The sequence below is a fragment of the Pithys albifrons genome, chromosome 1 (assembly GCF_047495875.1).
Source record: "Pithys albifrons albifrons isolate INPA30051 chromosome 1, PitAlb_v1, whole genome shotgun sequence".
Taxonomy (NCBI): domain Eukaryota; kingdom Metazoa; phylum Chordata; class Aves; order Passeriformes; family Thamnophilidae; genus Pithys; species Pithys albifrons.
This window is the reverse complement of record NC_092458.1, coordinates 34,934,548-34,956,427: the sequence shown is the minus strand read 5'-3', so window position 1 is coordinate 34,956,427 and position 21,880 is coordinate 34,934,548. Positions and strand designations below refer to the sequence as shown.

General features: G+C 43.8%; 1 protein-coding gene across 1 annotated transcript in view; it reads left to right on the top strand.

Moving 5' to 3' along the window:
* The first annotated feature begins 412 nt into the window (after positions 1-412).
* Positions 413-21,880, top strand: part of DNAJC3 (DnaJ heat shock protein family (Hsp40) member C3) — a 43,056-nt gene continuing 21,588 nt past the window's right edge. Inside the window, exons 1-4 of the mRNA XM_071549381.1 lie at positions 413-609; positions 7,479-7,589; positions 10,898-11,022; positions 12,097-12,171. Coding sequence (XP_071405482.1) covers positions 528-609; positions 7,479-7,589; positions 10,898-11,022; positions 12,097-12,171 — 393 coding nt within the window. The 5' untranslated portion in view covers positions 413-527. The remainder of the gene's footprint in view (positions 610-7,478; positions 7,590-10,897; positions 11,023-12,096; positions 12,172-21,880) is intronic.

The window sequence follows — 21,880 nt, the reverse complement described above, 5'->3', positions numbered from 1 at the left end:
CTGATTCTCGACATGACAGCATTGGCAGGGCGAAGAGGCAGGAGATGAAATGCAGAGACAGGACTAGCACATGGACCATGTCCCTTTCCGTGGCCGGCCTGGGGCGGCACCGCCCCCATCTGTGGTTAGGGCACCACCATTCCTGCTCCAGGCACCGCCACCTCCAGTTCGGGCGCCGCCATCCCTGCCCGGGGCAACGCCTGCTCCGGGCACCGCCGTCTGCGCTCCGGGAACCGCCATCTTGGCTCCGGGCACCGCCATCCCTGCTCCTGGCACAGCCACCTCCAGTTCGGACGCCGCCATCTTGGCTCCGGGCAGGTTGATGGGCGGGGCCCGGCGCGGGGGGACGGGCGCGCTCGCGCCGCAGCCTCACGTCCGGCGTCAGGCCCCGGGCAGGGGCGGGCACGCGCGGCGCGGCCAATCAGCGCCGCCCACGACCGTGGCCGGCGCAGTGGGAGCCGCGGGTCGGTCGGGCCGGGTCCGGAGCTGCCACTGTCGGGACGGCGGCAGCGGCGGAGCGGTCGGAGATGGTGTCCCCCGGAGCATCCGCCGGGCGCCTGGGCTCCGCGCTGCCCTTCCTACTCGTGCTCTTCGACCTGCAGTACCAGGGTGAGCTCCAGGCCGGGGGCGCCGAGGGTGCGGCGGGGCGAGGGCCGTGCGGCTCCGGCTGCGGTGCCGTCTTCCCGCCGGCGCTGGGCCCGGCCGCGGCTGGGCCCGATCGGCCTCGCTCCCTTCCTCCTGCCGGGCTCTCGGTCGGGCTGTGCCGTGTCGGCCATGGCGGCGGGGAACCCTCCCTCGGCCCCGGAACGGAAGGATATTTCGGGAAAGGGCGCGAGGAGGGAGGTACCGCGCTGTCACCTCGTCTTTCGGGGCTGTGGCGAACGGTGCGGAATGAGGGCACGGCCGCTGCCGGTGACTTGTTGGGACTTATCTGAGTTGCTGAGGTAGCTGTGTGTGTGCACCTTGCTTTCCCTGGGCTGCCGCTGTATGGGGGAGGCTGCCCCAGTGGAATGGGGGAAGCTGCCCCGTGGATGGGGGAGGCTGCTGCCAGTCTCTGCGAGCTCTCGGGGTGCCGGCCTGTCTTAGGGCTCAGCTGAGCGACAGCATCGGCCGTTCCGTGCTGGCCCTGAATTTGTTATTCCGGTGTGGATTTTGTGTAGTTCCCAAGCTCAAGGTTTTTTCCAGTGGCTCTCCTCGGCCACAGCCAGTGTTAGTGCCCCACGTACAGATTCTGTGAGGCTTCGCTAAGGCTTTGGACAGTTCTGTTGCATTTGTTCTTGATGTTGTTTTGTTGTTATGGTTTCTGTTCTTTTTTTTTTTTTTCCTCTTCCCCCTCCTTCACCATTAATGTTTGAAGTTCAGCTTATCTGCACTTTGTGCAGCTTGTTTACTTTCAGAGTACACTGTCAGCAACACCTGTGTAGCCAAACTTTTATTCACAGGCTTCTGTTAAATACCTGACTCGCTTATACAGTGGTGTTTGTAGTTAGAGTTTCACCTGAGGGGAGTTCTTCAGCTGGCAGTGGCAGAGCGAGGTGGAACCAAAGCTGTCAGTAGTCAGAATAAGTCGGTGGACTTAAGATTGATTTAGAGTAACATTAAAAATTTAATTGACAAACTAAATTAAGGAATAATTCAGCTGAGCAGACAGCCACAGGAACATCTGTGTCAAAGATCCACTGTATTATAAAACTACACACTGCAGTGCCAAATTGCCTTTTTGAAAATGTGCATTCTAGTAGTGTTAGAAGCCAAACAGTAACTTTTGTGAAAATATACTTTTTGTTCCCCTGAGATTGTGGCAGTGATGCTCCTGCTGAGGATTCTTTAGTTTGAGCTGCCAGCTTGGTTTTGAGTGTGTGGTTTAAAAGCTATTTGGACTTATAAAGTCACATTTTCTAAGTTGGGGGATGTTTTCATAACTTCAGTTAGTAGAGTTCAGTAGTAGAATGAGAAGTGATGTTTCTGAATCTTACTAAACTAACCTCTCAGTTCATGAGTTCATTTTCCAGAATGTGTAGTTAGAGAATTTAGGGATGAGGGGTTATTTTAAATAATGTATCTAGATTTATTTCAGCACTGATCTGTGAGCCCGAAGGTGTGCATATTCACATTTAAATTTGTATCTTGATGTCTTGATAATGGAAGTATACATTGAGTCATCTGATTCATGAATCTATGGAAGAGTCATTCTGTATGAACTTTGTATCTTACTGTGAATATTTTTTATATCTGGCTGGTAAATGCACTCAGTGAAAAGGTTTTTGAATACTTGGTGATTGTAGCAGGTTGCTCTTGTGCTCCCTGAATTCCTGCTATTTGAATACCCAGACTTGTGCTGAATTTGTCACAGATCCTCTCTTGGGAAGACTCGTTCTTCACGGCTGTTTGTCCACAGTAGTTGAAACAAAAAGAGGTGACTGAGAAGGACAGAGGAGTGTTGTTCATTTTCACCCTCTCCTTTCTGGTAGAAGAAAGGAAATGTAATATGGGGAAGAATAAATGGGCTCTGAGTATATAGAGCTCGGCTGGTTTCTGTCAAACCACAAGCATTAAGTGTTTCTTTCCCTACCCCTACCGTGTGTTTCCTGCTGAGTTCAGGAGCCTTTTCTTCCTCGCCCCGAACAGCAAGGGCCGCTCGGGGGCGGGGCCTTTGGTTTGCTGGTCTTAGCTGTGTTTGCCAATTGCTTTGCAAACAGGGAAATAAAACCTTGATAGATGGAAGCGAGACAGGGCTCAACTGGATATTCTGAGGCTCCTTGTGAGCCTTAATCATAGAATCCTAGAATCGATTGGGTTAGAAAGGACTTCTGAGCCTCTGAGGTCATCAAGTCCAACTCTTGGTCCAACTCTAGTCCATTTACCAGATCATGGCACTCAGTGCCATGTCCAATCTCAGTTTAAAAACCTCCAGGGATGGTGAATCCACAACCTCTCTGGGCAGGCCATTCCAATGCCTGATTACTCTCTATGTAAAGAATTTTTTTCTGATATCCAACTTAAATTTCCTCTGGCAGAGTTAAGCCTGTGCCCCCTTGTCCTATTGCTGAGTGCCTGGGAGAAGACACCAGCCCCCACCTGGCTAGAACTTCCCTTCAGGTAGTTATAGACAGTGATGAGGTCACCTCTGAGCCTCCTCTTCTCCAGGCTAAACAACCCCAGCTCCCTCAGCCTCTCCCCATAGGACTTGTGCTCCAGTCCCTTCACCAGCCTTGTTGCTCTTCTCTGGATCCGCTCCAGCACCTCAGTATCTTTCCTGAACTGAGGGGCCCAGAACTGAACACAGTACTCAAGGTGTGGGCTCACCAATGCAGAGTCCAGGGGAAGGATCACTGCCCTGGTCCTGCTGGCCATGCTATTTTTAGAAGTATTGCTTCTGAAGCTGTGGTTGCTTGTCCATATGTTACTTTGTTTAGTGTCGTGTTTGAAAGACATGCTTGCAGACATACATAAATCCAAGCCCAAACCTGTTTAAAAATAACAGCAGCAAACTTGAGACTCGTTGTACTAAACACAGGGTGATTCAGATCAGAAAACTTGTAAAAGACAATCATTGAACTTCTTTATGTGAAAAAAAAAAGCTTAGATGAATGTAATTAAGATTTGTGACAGGACAAAAAAAGAAGGTGAAAATTCTAGAGGAGGTAAAAGAGTGTGTAGACAAAGGTAACGTTTTGAAACTATTCTCAAGTTGCAGGGCTTTCTTGAGTTTTTTACACTGTGGATGTGACTGATTATGTGAAGATATGATTGAAGTTTGTATACTTAGGTACCTACATATTAGCAGTAATTATTCTAATAAAACAGAAATCTTACCAGGAAGTTCATTTGGAATGAGTGCATTTATCTAGAAAAACAGGTTAGCTGCACCTCCATATCTTCCCTGTGCCTTCTGACTGTTGTCCTGTGAGTTGTCAGGGCTGCAGCCAATTATCTGGGAATATTTTGGGGGTTTGTGTTTGTTTGGGTGGTTCTGTGGGGTTTTTTTCTTTTGTTTTGGTTTTTTTTTGTCTCTTCCGCTCTTGCACCGGTGCCAGGAGTACAGACAGAATTTATCCAAAGTATCTGACTTGATTCGACAGCTGGGACTCTTGTGTGTGACTTTTTGAGGGCCTTGGTGAGTAGATAACAATTAGGCAGGCTCTAGAAATATTCAAATTAAAGTACTTGGAAATTTTAAAAATAAATACTACACTTGGATGTCTGTTCTGTAAATTTAGTTTCTTGCTGGAGTGTACAGAGCGACTTCAGCTGTGCCCTTGGTATCCAGCTCACCAAGGGCTGTGTGTCTGCTGGAAGGAGCTCTGTGGTGTGGATTTGGTTTTTTGCTCTGGCTGAACTTTAGTTCTTAGCTCATTTCTAGACCAAAGAGTGAATAGGTACCCAGATAAGTTGCACAGAATTTCAATCCTTGGACTCCTGTACTTGTGTTACCAGTTCTCAGATGTCTGCTGTGGGCTGGTTTATTAGAACAGTTGTTTGCCAACAGCCAGAAAATGAATAAGCAATAGATTTCTGTGAATAAACAGCCCACCTGTCATGTCAGTGTTCCTGAGTAGTTACGGTAAGTGTCACTTTTCATCATGGTTAGGCTGATGATACAGGTGTTTCTGGAGCTCACACCTCAATTTGCCATGGTCAGCTACTTTCAGTTCAGGGTTAAATGTGTGGTTTAAAGTATGTCAAGTATAGTTAGTCCTGTTCTACAGGGAACCTCGGGCGGTCCCGTGGACTCTGAATCCCAAGGACCTGAGTTCGAGTCTCAGTGGGACCGTCCCCTGGCAGTTCAATTGCCTCCCTGCCATCCCATCCCGTCACATCTCAGATGCTCAGCAGGGTCAGCCGCGGTCAGTACCGGGTGCTGTGACAGTCCCGAGGACTTCCCTGTCACTGTCCAAGCTCGCTCGGCCATGGCAGATGGACCTCAGGACTTAAACGGTGGGGCCAGTTCTGTGCATGCTGTGCCTCACCTAAAAAATCCACTGCACAGGCTGGAAGGGCACACCCACGTGGGGAGAGCCCCGCCCAAATCTGCATTCACCAAGTCTGGCCATACAAACATACAGGGAACCTACAGTCCTTCACAGTTCGTCTTCTTTATGTGTTGCTCCCACTTTTATTATTTACTTGTTTGCCCTCAGTGGCCACCTCTCTCGTTTCTTTTATTATTTTTCCTTGGTATTCTCTTGGAAAAAGCTGGCTCTCCTGCCCAAGGGATTATGTAACTGTAAAACTGTACAGAATATAACATGTTTGAAAGACACCAAATTGTGTAGGTGCAGCTTACTGTGGAAAAATGTATTCTTGGAGCTGTCCTGATGTGACTAAATGTGAAACAAGGACACTCCTTCCGATGCCTGAGACTGTGGAGATGGAATGTCATATTTAGTTGGATGGGAAGCTCATCAAAGAGTGATTTACAGCCCTCCTGTGGGATACCACTCCAGACTGACAAGTTTTGGAAGATTTCAGAGATTTGCATGTGGGGAGAGACAAGGGGGATGAAGCTTAAGAAGTTTTAGTTTGTATTAGCTCATTTTAAATACTTCAGTCTGTTTATGGTTAGATACTAGATTTGCTGCTAGTGTACTTCCAGATCTGGGGAAGTTTGTGGAGATTTTTTTTCCAGTTTTGTTACGAGTTTTTTTGTTGTGTTGATTATTTCCTCCAGTGCTTGCTTTTGTCATTTTAGAGTACACTGGACTACTTGATGATCAAAGCTTTATGCTAGAGAAGAAGCAAAGTGGGCAGGAAGAATGTCCTTTTTTTCTAAAAATTGGATGTTCACATAAAAACTATCTGAAAACAGAATTCTGTGTGTGGAAAAAAAAATTACTGTCCCCTATGAGTGAAGCTATTTATATATATTGTATTCAGAGCTGTACATACCTGAATTGACTTTAAAATGCATCATTTAATAGTATCCCTAAATTGTCTATATAATAAGTAATTACTATTTTAACTTCATCTACTTAAACAAAAAAATTACTCACTGGAAATTTGGTGCTTATTTCATGAAGTAATTTCCATTAATTAAATGAATTTGTTTACTCTCATTGTTCTCAAACAAATAATGTAACTGAAGGCCTAGAATCCAGTTTGCTGAATTATTATCAATCTTTCAGCAGGTAGAGCTTTCTCTACTGGACATGGGAGGTATTTTGTTCATTTTAATATCAACAGCTCTATGATTTCCTTATGGAATTAAAATATATGAACTGTATTAAAGAGTACGAAAGAAAAATTAAGATCCCAGGTGCTGTGAACTCCTAGGTCTAAAATGCTGATGACTTGGTGATCATAAATTGCTGTTCTTTCTTTACAAATACTTTGTTGTTTAATTACCTTTCAGTGTGAGAAGTTTGGATATACTTTCCTTCAATCAGTGTAGTATGATGCTTTTATTCAGACTCTTAATAAATAAGTGCTATTGCATTTTCATATTTAAAATTAATTCAAATGCCTCTCTGAATTAGCTCAATGCAAAACCTGAGGGAAATAATTTATAAATCACTGGTTTTAATGTAGTATGCTCATTCAGGGTATCAGTATATTACCTTGCCTAAATTTAGGCATGGGGTATTGTCTTAGTAAAAGAAAACTGCTTATAGTGTGAAACTTTCAATAGTCACAAGCTGGTAAGTAATTTGTAGAGAAATTCTGCTGTGATCTGAAGACTGCAGGAAGCAGGACACATGAAAACCTGTTGCTGAATAGATGTGTGGACCTGCACTCAGCTCCTCATTTCTGCTCAACAGTAGTTTTATCTTGGTGGAGCAGCAGAATTTATTAGCTTTAAACTAAAACTGGCACTTCAAAGAATTACTGTTTTAGTGTAGTTTTCCTGCTACTGGTTAAATGAAAAAGAAGTGAGAATTTTTAATTGGTTGTGTCAAAATTTCGCTCTAGAAGTTGTTTGCCTTGAAAATGATGATGATGAGACCGAAGTGCAGTAGATGAGAAGCCAATCTCTAAGTTGCTACCAGTTCTCAGTTAAGTACTAAGTTAGCATCAGAGTAATGAAATTTAACTTAGCCTTTGTATATTTACTATGTGTGTGTTATGAGTGCTTTTCCAGGTTCTTCTAAAGTCGAAAGCCCACATAGAAATGTAGTTGGTCAAGCTGTTTTTGTAGTTGATGTAGAAATGCTGATGTGCAAAAGTCTGTTACTGAGTGTGTAGACAGGAGCAGAAACGTGTATTTGGTGACTTGTCACAATGTGGTGCTTTATGGTGTTTGTCTACTTTTGACACATCCTTATTGGGACTTGCTGTGAGCTTATTAGTCTGCAGGTTACTTTACAGAATTACAGGATCATTTAGGTTGGAAAACACGTCTGAGACCATTGGAATTACAGGTAGATGTGACTTCTGCCTCTATTTCAATAACGTGTTGTTACATGTGTTGTATTATCACTGTATGCTTGGTATTATCAAACTGGTCATTCTAAACCTCAATCCTCTTGTTTTTCTTCAAGGAGCTGAATGTGGAATAAATGCAGAAGTAGAAAAACAACTTGAAATGGGAAAGAAATTATTGGCTGCAGGACAGCTCGCAGATGCTTTGTCTCACTTTCACGCAGCTATAGGTATGTATCTCAGGGACATGACTCTTGCACTGAAATACCTTTGGGAGGGTTTTTTATACTCTTCATTAAGTATCCTGTTCTCTTGCAAATTGCATTCTGTGAGTTGCTGAAGTTGGAGCACCTTTGGGTAGCAATTTGGACAGGAGCCAACAGATGCAGTAGAATATTTATGCTTTGCTTTTGATAAAAGAAAAGTGTTAAATTAACTACATCATGCACAAACACTAAGTCACTGCTGTTCTGCCAGCTACCTGTAAGAAAGGAATTATAATTGACTCTGGTATCGTTTGATGGGGTATTCCCCATGTGTCTAATGCCATCACCATCAGGTTTCATCTTTATGGCATTTTTCAAAGTATGTCTTAGAAAGGCTGACTATCCATGCTTTTTTCTATCCAGTGCTGTAAAAAAATCCAGTGTTTAAAATAGTCTCTTTCTCTTTTTTTTATTTTTTCTTAATGAAATCTTGAAGTGGGCAATACCTCAGTGAAATGGAACGTACAGGTTTGAGATACCGGAGACTAAAATTGTCCCTCTCTTGTACTTAACTAGTGAGTTAGTTCTTGTTTGGTGTTTTGCATTATTAACAAATTGAGAAGTTAAATGTTTGCTTTTAAGAATTTTAAAGCAACTTTGCTGATTTAAATCCTTTAATTGAATACAGAGACAGCACTAGTAAAGAGCAATGCCCATTAACACTGCTATTTCTTAATTGAAAGACGGGCTTTTTTTAAGTTGTTGGAGTTTGTTATATTGTGTGCAAGTGCATCATTTTCTCTGTGAGAAGAATATTACTAAGATGTTACACATTGATGAGTCATACTATTGACACTTTTCTATTTATTCTTTGGTCTAATTGTGAGATATAAATGAAATATCAGTTGATTCTGAGTCACTAATATTTTCTTTACCTTCTGCAAGATCAGCTTCCCTTATATAAAGGGAGTGAAGAGAACAACTTCTTTTTTTCTTGTGTTTCCACCAGGAGGCATTCTGTTACTCCTTTTTTTTGTGTGTTGCCACCAAAGCATTTCTGTGGGATTTGTGTTCAGTGTGATTTACTCCTTTATTACTGGTTGTCAAAGTTTAACTTGGGTTTGGTGAGAAGTCCAGTTCAGTCTGTCGCTGTGCTGGTGGTGCTGCAAAGGCTGCAGAGGTGAGAGGTGGGATGAGCAGTGAGGGGCCTGCAGGGCTGAAACCCTCTGCTTTGCCAGCTGTGCTTGAGAAGCTTCTAGAACTATGGTGTGACCACTGCAGTTGTGACCTTGATGGGATTCTTAGTTGGATGCTGATTTCATCCTGATTGCCTAATTTTCATCAGACTACTTCTTTGTGGGGCAGTCCCGTGGTGTAATGGAGAGCACTCTGGACTCCAAATCCCAAGGTCCTGAGTTCGAGTCTCAGTGGGGACCGTCCCCTGGCAGTTCAATGCCTCCCTGCCATCCCATCCCGTCACATCTCGGATGCTCAGCAGGGTCAGCCCTGGTTAGTACCGGGTGTTGTGACAGTCCCGAGGACTTCACTGTCACTGTCCAAGCTCGCTCGGCCGTGGCAGATGGACCTCAGGACTTAAACGGTGGGGCCAGTTCTGTGCATGCTGTGCCTCACCTAAAAAATCCACTGCACAGGCTGGAAGGGCATGTAGGGAGAGCCCTGCCCAAATCTGCGTTCACCGAGTCTGGCCATACATACTTCTTTGCATTTTGCCTTTTTGAAAGGATTTAAAACATGATTTGTCAACTGTGCTTATAGAGGAGGTAAGAATTTTTTTTGGCCTGTACTACATCTTTGCAGACTGTGAGGTAAATAGATCTTTTTGTCTTGCCTCAGCCAGCCCATTTTTGGTTTTTTGCAAACATCTGAAATAGAAGAAAGCTACTGTCTATATTACCTCTCTTCAGTTAAATTGTCAACTCTTTCTTCAATCCCATCGAGTTGGTGGCTTATCCCTTCTCTGTGAGTAAGTGTTGGTTCCTGTTTGTTGCTCTTATTGGGGTACTGAGGCAAAACTGACCATCAGATAATCATCTAGTGCTGGAATGTGCTTTTCTATGTTAGCTTTGCTATCTTTCATCCTTTGTGTATTAATGAAGTTCTTTAATTCCAGTTGTTGATTTGTATTTAGCCTACACAGGTGTATGTGGTAGGACTCAATACTTGGGTTTTTTTAAAGGTAGTAACATTTGAATTTATTTGATGCCCATAATGCTGTCATGCAAGCTGTGGTGTGCAGCATGGGAGTTATTGTTAAGTTTCAGCCCTGGAGATTAAGACATTGTAGAGAAAGAGTGCAGGTACCTTTTCCAGTGAGAACTGAACTAGTGTTTTGATAATGGAGGTGGCCAGCTATGAGAATTGGTTGTTGACCATAAGGTTTTTGGCAATGCTATTTCTTCCGTTTATTTTAAAGTTCAACTTAACCTCAGATGAGGAAGAAAAACACTTCTGTTGTTCCTCAGATATGAATGTTCTTGCCTGCAAATTCTGGATTGATTATTCTGTTTATAATAGCACAGTAAAAGGTTTCCTGTCTTCTATCGCATATGGTTGATTGGGTGGTTTAAGTTACTTTTCCTTGAGTGCCCACAGTAACTCACCTGTTTCTCTGAAATTCTGTAGAGAGAAGAATGTTAATAAAATTGTTCTTGGTTTCAGAGACTGATGTTTGCCTTCTGTATGGCTGTATGTCTGTGTGCTGGCCTCAAAACAGTTAAAGTTGCTGTATCTTGGAATTCTGGCCAGCAGACAGTATAGAATGTGTGGGCCCTGAAGATCTGATCTAGCCTTTAGGTTTTGATGATGGTGTGCCTTTGTCTGCTGTTGAGAAGGGGTGTTGGTGCCCACTTCATTATTCTAGAAAGAAATTGCTGCTATTTTAGTGGATGATATAAAGACCTTATGTGTCTGTGATGGCATTGGACTAACATATCGGTGATTTGGAGATTATTTTCTTTCATCCTATTTGGTGATCAGAGACTGGCTAGGAAAATGATGGATTAGCGTGCTATCATATGTACCCCTGCAGTTGGAAGTAAAGGGTTAGTGTGTTCTCCTATGCAAAGCTGAAGAAAATGTACATATTTGATCTCCAGTATTAATTATTTGGCATGTGTTTTTGTAGTCTTTATTGTTAAATAATGAAACTGCATAGAAAATACTGCTTGAATAATGTTATAAATGCAATGTCTTAGTAAGTATCAGTTTCCAAGGACTTAATAGTAAGATAATATGTTTTTAGTCATTACAGTTCTGCTGTACACCAAGTTTCAGTTAAGATAGTATTCTGATTATTGTTTGATCATTTGCAGAGGGAGACTCTGATAACTACATTGCTTATTACAGAAGAGCCACAGTGTACTTAGCCATGGGCAAATCTAAAGCTGCAATTCGTGATTTAAGTAAAGTCGTTGAATTAAAGCAGGACTTCACATCAGTAAGTATTACTGAAGATTGGTCATGTGTTAAAAAAACCCCCACCTGCTTCAGTGAAGGGTGGGGATTTTTTTCAGATTTTGCTCAACAGGAATAGAGAATTCACCCTGAAGGCTTTAAATAGAGTAAAGTAGTAGCAGTGGTGTATGTGCTTTAATTGGCAGCTATGCTGAGTACAATCTAGCCAGTTATTTGAACAACTAACAGCTTACTGTGTTCATGTTCTTCATGGGTTTGTGCTAAACACTTCCCTTCTCTCACTTGTATTTACTCTTCTCTTGGGTCACCAAGATGATGCCATTTGGGACATGGAGAAGAAAGCACACAGATGCTGCTTTCTTTTTTTTCTTCAGTCTTGGTCAGCATTTGATTTGGCATCTGTTCCCCACAGGAACTGTCCTAATCTCGCTGCCTTCCTATGGGATTGTTGCAAGTTCTAATTTCCTTACCCCTTTCTCACTTCTGCATACTATAGATGGAAGTGGCCTCACTAGTTGCAGACGGATGTTTGAGTCCTCTCCATCTGATTCTCTCATCTCCTTTTTCCATGGGCAGTGGCATGTCCTGTATAGTTTACAGTAAAGGAGTAAATGTTAAATTCATTGTTGTAAGAAAACATTCTATCATATATCATCATATATAATATATAAATGATTAACTTGTCTTTTTACATAGTTTCAATTATTCTGAATTTAGTGGAAGAATTAAATGTGGGAATTATTTATTGTTTATTTCTGCTGTTTCCTTAATCTGTATAATCAGAAAAATGGTATATAGTCAATATTCACCTTTGTTTGTGCAACCCTTCAGGTGAGTTCTTTTCATGAGTTGCACCTGTTCATAAAAACTGTGGCTGCTTTTTGTCCCATAGTTCTGGTGCAGAACAATACCATTAAAGAGGTAAGAAGACAAAGAATGGGTGTTATGATCTCTGTTCCAGCTTGTCAGCTGTACTAAAATGAAACTTTTCTTTTCCTGCTAAAGAAAACTAAAGTTTCATACTTGCCAATTTGTGTTCATACTCTGCTGAATTCCTGTTGTAAATCCAGAGAAATTATCTGATATTTCATTTCAGGCAAGATTACAGAGAGGACACTTACTGCTTAAGCAAGGAAAATTTGATGAAGCAGAGGATGACTTCAAAAATGTGGTAAGTTGGAATCCTAAGTTGAACTATATCACTGTTTTTAAGGTTGGGTTCTGAGCCACGGTCACATCTCAGCTCTGATGCTCTAGAGCATATGGGATGCATGCCTGAATTTGTCTTTCCTGCTCTTTCGTGAGGTAGCTAAGCTAACTGGTATGAATAAATGACCAATAGTGGCAGTATAGTGATGAAGGTGAAATAGTGTTGTCTGAAACAGTGTAGCACTTTGACAAGTCTTTCGCGTGTGCCTGACTCTTCATGATCTCTGCTTGATGACAGCTGTACTAGGGAGCAATATTCATTCACAGAGAAATGATAAGTGACATCAGACTTGAAGTGTGTAATTGAACTCTGTGTACTGTCATCTCCCTGGGAAATCACTAGGGGCCTCATGGATCAACCTTTAAAGGTCCCTGTCTCTTTTCACTGATTGCAGAAGAATTGTGGGCTTTTGATTTAGTCACTGAGCTGTTAAATCAGTGAATTTCTGTGGCCTGCTTCTGTCTGTCTTCTCATCCATGGGAGAGTTCTCCATCTTTCACTAATGTGTTGACAATACTTCCTCTCCATGATCAGGAAATGCCCAGACTTTCCATAGAGACACTTGGATCTTACCCACCTAAAACTCACTTGGGCTGTTTTTAGTCTTGATGGGTATTTTGTGTTTCAACCCTATGCTGCCAAAGTAAACTGATCTAACCCCAGAAGAAAAGTCCTTAGAGAATGTGAAACTTGATTCCCTCTCTAGTGCACAAAATTCATATAAATATGATTATAAATAAGATTAACTCTTATTCTTGCTCACTCTTCAAGAGTTGCTGGTTTGAGCAGGTGGAACGTCCCTTATGCCAAAATAAATAGAATTTGCAAGTGTAACAGGTGCTGTCTTATTGGCTTTCTTTGAGGAGTGTGGTGGAGAAAGCAGTTGTGTATTGCAGGTTGCAGATGTTTAATGGGAATATTACTGGTGAGTGTGGATGAAAAAGCCAGAGCGGTTATCCCGTGTGCTCTGTGGGAGACTTGGGAGAAATGGCTCTTGCAGGTACAAATGCACCAGACAGTCTGTGTTTGTAGCGGAGCTGCAGAAGCTTATTCTGAAATTCATGCAGTGTTGGCTCTTTCATCTGCTGCTGTTTCCTTCTTGAGTTCCTGAGGAGTGTGTGGTGTGACAGCCATGCAGCCCTGCTGTTTGCAAATGTGGGCGAGCTCAGCTCAGCTCTGATTAACTGAGGACACGGTTGCTGCAATAGCAATTATGTGATCTGAAGTGAAACAGGGTTTCTTCTCAGCAGCTGGTTTGAGATGATACCGTATTGGTCTGTGCGGGCAGCCCTGTGGTGTAAAGGAGAGCACTCTGGACTCTGAATCCCAAGGACCTGAGTTTGAGTCTCAGTGGGGACCGTCCCCTGGCAGTTCAATGCCTCCCTGCCATCCCATCCCGTCACATCTCGGATGCTCAGCAGGGTCAGCCGCGGTCAGTACCGGGTGCTGTGACAGTCCCGAGGACTTCCCTGTCACTGTCCAAGCTCGCTCGGCCGTGGCAGATGGACCTTGGGACTTAAACGGTGGGGCCAGTTCTGCGCATATGCTGTGCCTCACCTAAAAAATCCACTGCACAGGCTGGAAGGGCACACCCACGTGGGGAGAGCCCTGCCCAAATCTGCGTTCGCCGAGTCTGGCCATACATACACATACATATTGGTCCTAAATCTTACTTCCCAGTTTCCTTATTCTGTGAGCAGTATTGCCTGTGTACTTAGGGAACTGCAAGTGGTCTCTTCTGAAGAGCACAATTTTCATTAAAGTATAGTATATTCAAGAAAAATAAGCCTATATTAATGTAATAATTTGTAACATGTTAATTTATTAATATGGGGAAGAGTTTAAATTATGCTGCATACCTCGAATCTTTTAAGAATACCTATTTCTTTGAGGCGTTTGTTGTGTAGATGGGTTGGGCTTCCTTCTGGTAATGTCAGCTGCCTTTGAAGTAGATTGTATGCCCTTGAGTGATCGTGGGTGTGTTTTCTTTTATGTGATTTCACACAGTAGATTGCTTGTTTGGGTCAGGTGTTGATTTAAAGGGAATAGGAGATCAGATTTTAGAATATTGCCCGTTCTTGAATTGGAGAAACTAGGTCAGAGTGTGGAAACTAAGGAGGCTAATTTTACTTGTACTACTCAAGAACAGACACGTAGGAGGAGTGAAATAGTTTGTAGTTCCCTGCAGGATGCTTGCATTAAGTGTCCCAGTGTTGCCGACCACGCTCTAGTGAGACCGCACATACCAATATGATGTTCAAGCAAAATCCCAAGTTTATTCAAAAAACACAGGTATATATGACCTCAAGTGACCCGCCCCAGGTAGAATGGTCTGACTCCAATTGGTTGAGGCTGGAAACATGTCCTTTTAAGATGAAAATGAAACTTGTAAGGTGGTCATTTGGACCCACCAAAATCAGGGCTGCAACATCTCCCCCTTTTGTTTCAAAGAACAAAGCAAAAATGCAAACAGCATAATACACATCATGCATATTGCAACTTGAACAGAAAGGCTGAAAATTTGAAAATTGAGAAAAAACATTTTGAAAGTCTTAAATTTTGCTAATTCAAGACTTAACAGGGTATTTTGCGGGTTACACATCCCTACCTCCCCCTCTCTTTTCAAAACAGATCTTTGAAAGGAGGTACAGTAACCTTTGTAAACTAACACAAATTAATACATGACTAAGACATGTATGTTTGGAATTTACAAACTTACGACTAGTGCAAAACAAGAAACTTTTCTTTCACGTGTGAAATTGTGGTCTTTTTGTGCAGTCGTCACCGCACAAACCACTGTAAACAAACTACAAATTTTATTAAACTTTGTGCAAAGTGTCCAAGAGTGCAGAGTGACTTCACTTAGCAAAGAAGCAAGTTCAGTCCAGCTGAACTAAGTCTCCTTATGCTATAGTTCAAGGTCCATTCTCAGAACTTGTGTGGCCATCACAGAGGCTTGAGAATGAAGCTTTGATTTTTAGTCACCTTATACACTCTTGGTAAAGCAGTAAACAAGTGTGAATTCACAGAGGAAATTCACAAAGGCTAAACATAACCACTTATATTCTGCAGAAAATGTTCAGCAGCTGAGGGGACAGGTGGCCTTACCCCTACAGCCTGCTGGGCAACTTGGCAGTGCAATAAGCTCAAAACTTCACTTTAACTGAAAATTAACAGAATTTCAAAATACAGGCTAAACAACATGCTCTTGAACTGGACTGTTCTTGTTTGATTGGACAGTTAATAACTAGTCCTAGGCTACCACTGCTTGTGGTTGTGGTTGCCATATGGGGAAGGCAGCCTGGCTCCAGTTTCCATGAGATATTTGACTGGCTGCGCCCCATGGCTTGCAGCCCCTCTGGTTTTCTGGAGGCCTAGCTCCCCACCCCATGTTTGTTAGAGGAGTACCATCCTTTTTATATTTAGAATGACAATCATGGGCCTTGTGACCAAGTCTGTGACAACGGTTACATTCCCCAGTGAAGCTTTGAGTTCTGCTATATTTTGGTTGTGCTGGACAAGATTTTGTTGTTAAACTCCAAGGTCTTTTCCCCCTTTTTTGGGTAGATTGTTTGCTAAGAGCTGTGGCTAGAGCAGGGGCATGTAGCTTTGCTTTTTCTTCCTCTTCTATCCAGGGCAATTTGGCACAGGCTTCAGTTAACTGTATCAAAGTAGCTGTGAAAGCTTCTGAAATGGTCTTTTGAGTTACCAGAGGCTTCCCTGTTCTAGGAAGGTTAGAAAAAACAGCTAAGGCAGCATTCTTGGATGTTTCAAATCCCTTTTTTATTACATCGTGATTCCCAGCTCCCCCCAGCATGTCCCAAACAGAGGCTTCTTTTGGTGCCATGCCTTTAAACGGCTGTGCTGTTGCTCTCCATTCTGGGATACAGCAGGTGGGTGTGGCTGTCGGTGATGAAGGCTGCAGATACCAGGTTGCCAGCGCAGGGCAAGTCCCTGCCAGTGCTGGGGGTTCCAGTGCTGGTGTTGGCAGCTGCGGGCAGCGCGCGGCTATCGGGGAGAGGGTCCCCGCTGGTGCTGCAGAGCTTGTGTCTTGCGCGACCGGCGCTGTGGGAACTTGTTCCCGGGACGCTTGCGCTGTGGATGGCACGCAGTGAAGGGAACGCCCAGGGGTAGCTTTGCTGGCTCCGCTCCACTGGGGAGGAGTCTCTCCCCTCTCCATGATGCAGTCAATGGGCATATCCATCCACGCAGGAGGTGGTGGGGGTGGCGCGGGAACTGATCCGCCCCAGGGGCGGGCTAATTCCTCCCGTACCCCAGCTCCTACGGGCTGCGGGGGACTCGCGCCTGGCACACGCGCCTTGATTTGCATGCAGTAGGGAGGGGGGTTGGGCTGTCCTTGTACCTCGTGGTAAGGGCGCGCAATTCCTTTGATTTCGTGGGCTTTTCAATCATGTGGTCTCTTTGTTTTCCTGGCCACGTGGTTTCGAGCGCCGCTGAAATGTCTCCCGTGGCAGTCTCCTGCCGCAACGGAGCGACTCCAGCGTACTCGCGGGGTGGCAGGAAGCGTGGTGGAGGCACCCCAGCCCCGAGGTACCCGCAGGGCATTGGCGGCGGCGGCGGAGCCGAAGGTGGACGGACGGGGGAAAGCTGCTTTCAGGATATAAATAAAAGTCACTCACGGTTTGGAATGGCTGGATGTTTTCTGCTGCATGTCTCGTGGGGTTCCAGGGTTGCTGTTGAGGTCTGGCCACTTCTACAGTGGCAGCTGGTGGTCTCATTTGCTGTGCATAGGCTGTTTCTTGGTAGTTGTAAGGCGGTGCAAAGACGACTTCTTGGCTTTTTGCGGCGACGAACAGCGCGGAAAAGCCTTGATTCCATGGTTGCTGTGATTCCGTCGGGTTTTCCGGAGCAGGAGCAGGCGGTGCCGCATGTGGGTATGGCAAGGGCACAGCGCTGGCTCCGCGGCTCGGCTCCGGGCTCCGCTCTTGTGGATAGGGCGGTGGTGATGCCGAAGGGAACGGCAGCGGGGGTCCGACGGACGGCACAGGCGGAAAGGGGTACCGTGGCGACGTTTCCGCGAGCGGCAGTGCCCACGGCGGTGCCGGAGGGTGCTCAGGGGAAAAACCGCCCTGCAGAAGCAGGCTTTTTTTTTCTCTCAGGTAGCTTGAGGTTTTTACGGGCTCGTTCTACCTCTAACAGCATTTTCCTTATAGCTGTATATGACGGAATAAGCTGCAAAAATTCTTTGGGTGCAGTTTGCGCTAAATTCCACTAATCTGCCCCAATATTTTCCCATATTTCTATGAAAAACGTGGAATTGGCATCGGTTAAATGCCCTCAACTAAAGCACCAGTCCAAAAATTCCTGTAATGCTTGTCTTTCAATGTTAGTTTTTGTAACACGAGCTAGTTTTTCAAACTTATCAAGCACTAAGTTCGTTTTAGTTGAATGGAATTTCCCATGTTTCTTTAACTCACCAGTTTGAAGGTCGTGGTTCTTTCATTCCACATTCTTCCAGCAGCTCTGAAGGCCACTAAAACAAACTCCCAAGTTTACGGGAGACAGAAGCTCTTGGAGGCTTCTCCACAAAGCACCCCAAAAAATTGGGGCACAGCAGCTCTCGGGGGCTACCACTTAAGGTTCTAGGCAGGTCTGCAGATGGCTTCCATGTCCTCAAATCACGTCGGGGCCACCAATTGTTGCCGACCATGCTCTAGTGAGACTGCACACACCAATATCATGTTCAAGCAAAATCCCAAGTTTATTCAAAAACACAGATATATATGACCTCAAGTGACCCCGCCCCAGGTAGAATGGTCTGACTCCAATTGGTTGAGGCTGGAAACATGTCCTTTTAAGGTGAAAATGAAACTTGTAAGGTGGTCATTCAGTCCCACCAAAATCAGGGCTGCAGCATCCCAGTGTTGTTTCCTGTGCCTACCAAAACTGCAAGGTGACTGATACAATGAGCCATCCTTAAAATGCTGTTTTCTCCTAGCATATTCCAGAAGTCTGTTGAATCCCTGTGGATGCCCTGAAAATCTTTTTTTCCTTTTCCCATCCCTTCTCTTGGAACCATGCTCCTTAGAAGAGATCTCGGCAGTTTGAGATGCAGTCATTTTTGAGGGAGAGAATAAACAAGAAGAATTCAGCCCATCTAAATGGAGGGGATAATGACAGGTAAACTTGTTGTAAGACCAGTGGTTTGGTGTAGAGCTTAAAAAATCATCAAAACTATTCTTTACATATAATAATAAAACTATCCTTTAGTGTGTAGGTGTGAAAAGAAAACAATATTATATCCTCATATTCTTTCTGTACAGTGTCATAGTGTGTGGGAAGAGTTTTGTAGTGAGCACCCTAGACTTCTTTAGACTGAAATGATTGCTTAGCAGAACATTTCTGTGTATACTCCTGCCCTCTGTGGCCTGTCAGTGGTGACTGTCTTGTGAGGCAGTGCTGGAGTGAAAGCAGGCAGTGGGAATGCATGACTGGAAAGGTTGCAGCATTCCTTTTTGGGAGCAGAGCCTTATTTGTTATTTTTAGATTGCCTTTTACCACTCCACTGTACTTTCCTGGTGGCTGAAATTAATCATGAGGTTTGGAGAGAGGGTGTGATTCAGACTTAGGCCATCACATATTAAGCAGTACTGCATTTCTAGAAACCTCTCCTTTTGGCATTATATTAATGCACCATGCTAATGGAATTCTTTACACAGGCCAGGTTTCCCACATGGAAAAGGGATTAAGCAGAAGTCCTGTGGTGATTTTTAGAAAGTTGTGCTCATGCTGGATGAATAGTATTTATTTCTATACTGTAACTTTGAGTGTTCATATACTTTAATATCAAGTTACTTCTGTTTTGGTCAGTTGTTTCTGAATGACAGAGGTCAATAGGACAGATCTCTGGCCACATCAACAGTCTTGTCAAGCCATGAAAGCCCTGGAATGTTTATTTTATCTGTAAATATGTGACTTTTTCTGAAAATAAAAGGGATATTGGCATGCTTTAGTTGATGGAAGGCCTTCTGGAAAGGTGACAAAAGCAACACAAATCCTGGCCACCCTATGTATGTGCCTTACAGTGTTGTCTGTAACTGTGCTTGTGATTTAGAGAAAATGACAAGCGTTTGCGTTGCTGAATTCTGTAAAAAGTAGAATAGAACTTCCTGTTCTAGTGAAAAGTGTGGAAAGGACCAAGTGTCATATTTCTTTTAAATTCTAGTCTTTTTAAAGACTGCCTGTAGCATTCATAGCTGCAATTTGTTGCAATAAATAGTGTAAATTGAGCAATTCTGTCTGCTCCGGAAGAACAAACACTTAAAAGCTGGAAACTGAAGGCACAGCTTCCAGCTCCACTAGATGTCAGCCAAGGCCAAGTGACTGAGCTCTGTACATCTGCAAATTGCATTTTAGTCCAGAGAAACCTTTGGCTATCACAAAATACACTGAACAGTAATTTTCCAAGGTTGGTTGGTATGTGTAATAATTCTGGATGTAGGTGGGAAAGACCATCTTAGGGCACTGTAAGGCAACCTGATTTGCTTAAGTTGCTAACTTGGGTTGGGTATTTGAGTCTCTCTTAACAACATAAAAGTAACATTAGGTGTTTCTAAATGCATTCCTCTGTGATACTGTGGTTGTATCTGTAGCTTCCTGGCTAAAGGATAAAAGGTATTTAAATATTTCATTTTTTTTCCAATCTGTTTATCGTTGTAGCTGTGTTACTTAATGTTACTAGTGCAGGGCTTTCCTTTGTACACTTTCCTTGAGTGTGTGATGTCTTCAATCTTGGATAATATAAGCCACAGAGGCTCCTTCAGTTCCCCTCAGGATGTTTTTCACAAGCCTAATCAGTTGCATGGTCTTTAAGTTTGAAAAGCAGGAAAATAGAACAGCTTTAGAATGTGTAGATATGTCTGTGGTAGTGGCACTGGACACGTGTAAGCAAAGTGTGTCTGTAACATTTGGGGTTTTTAACAATATTTTTCAAACAACAGTATTTAATAGTTTTTCAAGTTGACAGTATCTATTTATAAGAAAGATACTAAAATACTACAGATGAACAGCTTGTATATCTTTAATCTATACTCTTTGAGAGTATGATTTTTGAGGTTATGGAATTAGTTCTTTTTCCCTCAAGGTGGTTGTAACTCTTCTTCATTAGAATTCTTGTACAAAGTGCCCAGCTTTTCCCTGTGTTGTTGATGGGCCTTTGCAAAGGAAGTTGTAGGACTTAGAGCTGGAAAGAAGACAGGTCATGGTAAACCATTGAATTAGCTTAGCCTGTTTGGTAACTCTTCCCTGTGCCTCTGGAAAAAACATCCTGAAGCAAAGAGTTCTCAGGAAACTTAATAGGCAGCAGTTACTTGTTCCAGGCAGTCAGCAATAGGACAAGGGGGCATGGTCTCAAGCTCTGCCAGGGGAAATCTAAGTTGGATATCAGAAAAAAATTCTTTCCAGAGAGAGTAATCAGACATTGGAATGGCCTGCCCAGAGAGTTGGTGGATTCCCCATCCCTGGAGATTTTTAAACTGAGATCGGACATGACACAGAGTGCCATGATCTGGTAAATGGACTGGAGTTGGACCAAGGGTTGGACTTGATGATCTTGAAGGTCTTTTCCAACCCAATCGTTCCTGTGATTCCATGATTTCCAGTGTAAGTATTTTGTGTTGGGGGATCCTTTATTTAGCATCCTAACAGACAGTGTTGTAAAGCCTTGTTAAATAAAAAGCATGTTGCTCATCCTGAAAGCATAATTGTGAGATACCTGTACGTGCAACATGTTATGATAACTCATTAATTGAAACTGGCATGTGGCATCTTCAGTAGAGCAGCATCCAACACACAGAATGCAGATGGATCCTGGGTAGTTAAGTGTTGGTCTCACTTCAGTGTTTTGTTCCTGTGGTTATACCGGTTTGGCTGTGTCGTGGCCTCATATTAACAATGGAAGTAGTGCTGCTTTGTGTTTTTCATGTCACCCTGTGTGTGGCTGGTGTGACCTCTGTGTGGTTAGAGAGGTCATATTGATAGACTTATGAATACAGTAAGGGGTGGCAGGTTTGGTGAGGTGGGATATGTTGCTTCATGAAAACCAGCATGAATTGTTTAGCTTGTTAAAATGCTTTTCCCATGCCCACTGAACCAAGAAACAGTGGGCACTGTAGCAAATAAGCTCCGGATATATGAAGGCATGACCCACAGCCCAATGCAGGCCCGTATTTCTGCTGTAGAGACATTGGTTGAGAGTCTCAAGACGCTGCCTGCAGAGGTAAAAGCGATCAGAGAGGAAATTAGGGAAAGTCTCCAAGTGGCACCAGTGCGAATGAGAACCTCTGAAGTCAGAGCCAGACGCCCCCCAGCCAGAGGAAGTGGACAGACCTCACGAACTGAGATGTGGTACTTCCTGGCCAAACATGGAGAAGACATGGGACGGTGGGATGGGAAACCCACCCGTGCCCTTGCAGCCCGAGTACAAGAACTGAAGGAGAATGGAAGAAGGTCAGTGAGAGTAAGTGCAGTCCCAGTTTCCCACGGGCAAGAATCTGACCCACAGGAGGGCACCTCCCAGGTGTACTCATTGAGAAAAGGTTCTGACCGCTATGACCAGGATCAGTGTTAGAGGGGCCCTGCCTCTAGCCAGGTAGAGGCACGGGACAACGGTGTCTATTGGACTGTGTGGATTCGATGGCCTGGTACATCA